Source organism: Suillus paluster (genome assembly GCF_016628075.1).
Source record: "Suillus paluster strain FC165 chromosome Unknown EDB91scaffold_606, whole genome shotgun sequence".
Lineage (NCBI taxonomy): Eukaryota > Fungi > Basidiomycota > Agaricomycetes > Boletales > Suillaceae > Suillus > Suillus paluster.
The window spans coordinates 676-2920 of record NW_024538166.1 but is presented as its reverse complement, the minus strand read 5'-3'; the positions used below and the strand labels follow the sequence as shown (position 1 = coordinate 2920).

Genomic DNA, 2245 nt, shown 5'->3' with positions numbered 1-2245 from the left:
GTGTGGGTGCCATTCCGGAACAAGGAGTATTCCGTCAGGATAGTTGAAGGCAGGGGTTGTGTTCTCTGGGATGTTAATAACCATAAGCCGGTCTGATAACTATACGCCCTTCTCAACAGTGCGAGTCTTATACGTAGCCCCTCAAAGTCAGCTGCCCTACTTTGTAACTTATGTCTCCAACCACCTACGCATAACGGCACCATGATATCCAGCATTCAGATAGCACCAATTGAATGTGTACGATCCCGTCCCTCGCTCAGGAAGTTCGTCCCAGCAAAAATGCCGTCACTCAAGAACTGCAGGATCGTGGCACTGCTAGAACTTCCTCCGCTCTCGTAGCGTTCGACTCGGACCTCACCTGTGCAACGTTTGCGCATGCGCTGGCCCGTACCACTTTATTCGGGCGTATTTGACGGAATATCAGTGACATGGCACAAAGGATAGCTAGATACTATCATTCCGGGTAATCTGCAACTAGCATGTAATATGCAAAATGTTCAAAACACCTCAACGCGCTGCTCGACTCACTTCAAAAAAATTCAGGCATATGTAGACTACTTATAGATGATGTATTGTCCAAGTAGAATGAAAATTTCTTGAGTGTTGCAGCTGCGAGAGATGAAATAGTGGTAATTTGTAACCATGCAGGAACATAAATCATCCAGATCCCATAGATCCTACAGATATATTCACAAAGTTATACCTGGAGCATAACAATCACCTCGTCAGGATTCCAGAACACAATTTCGATAAAGGTAATCCTGTTGTTTTAAGATGCTATAGAGGAAGAATTGACGACATGTATGAAAACGTGACAGCAGATAGGAGAGAGTGTAAGAAATTCAATCTCCTCTATGGCACACTCGGCTAGTGCACGGCATCTGCACTCTCCACACCAAGTCTTGCATTAATATTGTGTTGTGTCGTCTCCTCCTGCATCATTCTCGCATCCTTGTTACAATGGCACCAAACCACAGGCGTACTATCCGTCAGAAGAAAGCCGAAGCAAGACATGATTCGTCAAAATTCAATGCACGAACCATTTGGTGGCTATCAACCACAGGCTATCCCTCCGAGTCAACCCTCGATGTTGCGCATGGATCTTCCCCCACCCGGGTATGCACCCCTATATTGTCCCATGCACCATTCTGCACTTCAGCTTCAGCCTTCACATATTCCTCACTTTGCGCCGGCTGGTAGAACAGATGTTCGAGTTGGTGGTGAGGCACAGATATATGATGTCGCAGGCCGTCAGCTCTATTCAGGACCATATCACCAGTACAATCACAATAAGTACATGAATCACGATACTTAACAATAATATATTGCTGTATTCAGTATTTTCAGAGCTTCGCACCACTTCAACTTCTTCAAGTTCGACGACTCAACGCCAACAGATCGAGAGCTGCGGAGAGTCAAAATTGACGGTGCCGGTGCTGCGCCGAGGCGTGACACGACGTGACCATATTTTGCAGATTAGCAGTCAGACCCTGAATTTTCTCGGCTTTCATCCGACACCACACCACAACGTCCTAAAAATGAGCAAAAATCAGATCTATATAGAGGTGGTACGAATCTACAACCCTCTAAATTCGTGGAAGATAAAATGAAGTGGTTGACGAGCTACAAAAGATTTGCTGAAAAAGTTGCAGATTACCCGGAATGATAGTAGATAGCTACTTCAATGTCGAATTGCTAGGAATGTCGCGGCGTCTAGACTCTAAGGAAGTGCTGATGATGAAAATCACCAAAGATATTATTTGCCATGCACAAGGCCTGGTGATCACTGGCTGTCTCAAGGCGGTCTCGGCCTGCAGGGATTCGGCGTGCCATAGATTACTGAGTGCGGCGATATCGAGCCACTGACAGGCATTGTCACTGTGTCGCCGCAAAGGTTCCAGCCAAGACACACCCTTAGATTATCCACCTACAGCAGGCAAGGACATCGCCAGCAACAGCGCCTAGTATTCATGTAAGTGTCATATGTGTTTCTGCTTGAGTTGCAGCGAGAATGACGCAAGTTGGCTAATTTTTGCATTTGTTTGATTTTCAGCCGCCACAAACACGTGAGGCAAGACTTTCTGAAATGAGTGTACTGTTTGAGCGATATTCCCACTACATCCATTGTAACAAATCATTGGCTACTGTCTTCTCACATCTCACCAATCTCGTATAGGGTATGCATTTGTGTCAGCTTGGTTTTCCCGACTTCGGAGACATCTCATGAAGCTGCAGGAATCGGGTC

General features: G+C 46.0%; 1 protein-coding gene across 1 annotated transcript; it reads left to right on the top strand.

Annotated features, from left to right (window-relative positions):
- Positions 1-960: 960 nt before the first annotated feature.
- On the top strand, positions 961-1462 carry EDB91DRAFT_1090418 (uncharacterized protein; the record flags this gene model as incomplete). The annotated part of the gene is made up of 3 exons (XM_041316638.1): positions 961-1116; positions 1160-1293; positions 1339-1462. 3 exons carry the CDS (start codon positions 961-963, stop codon positions 1460-1462), a joined length of 414 nt encoding a protein of 137 aa, XP_041168358.1.
- Between the last annotated feature and the right edge of the window lie 783 nt (positions 1463-2245).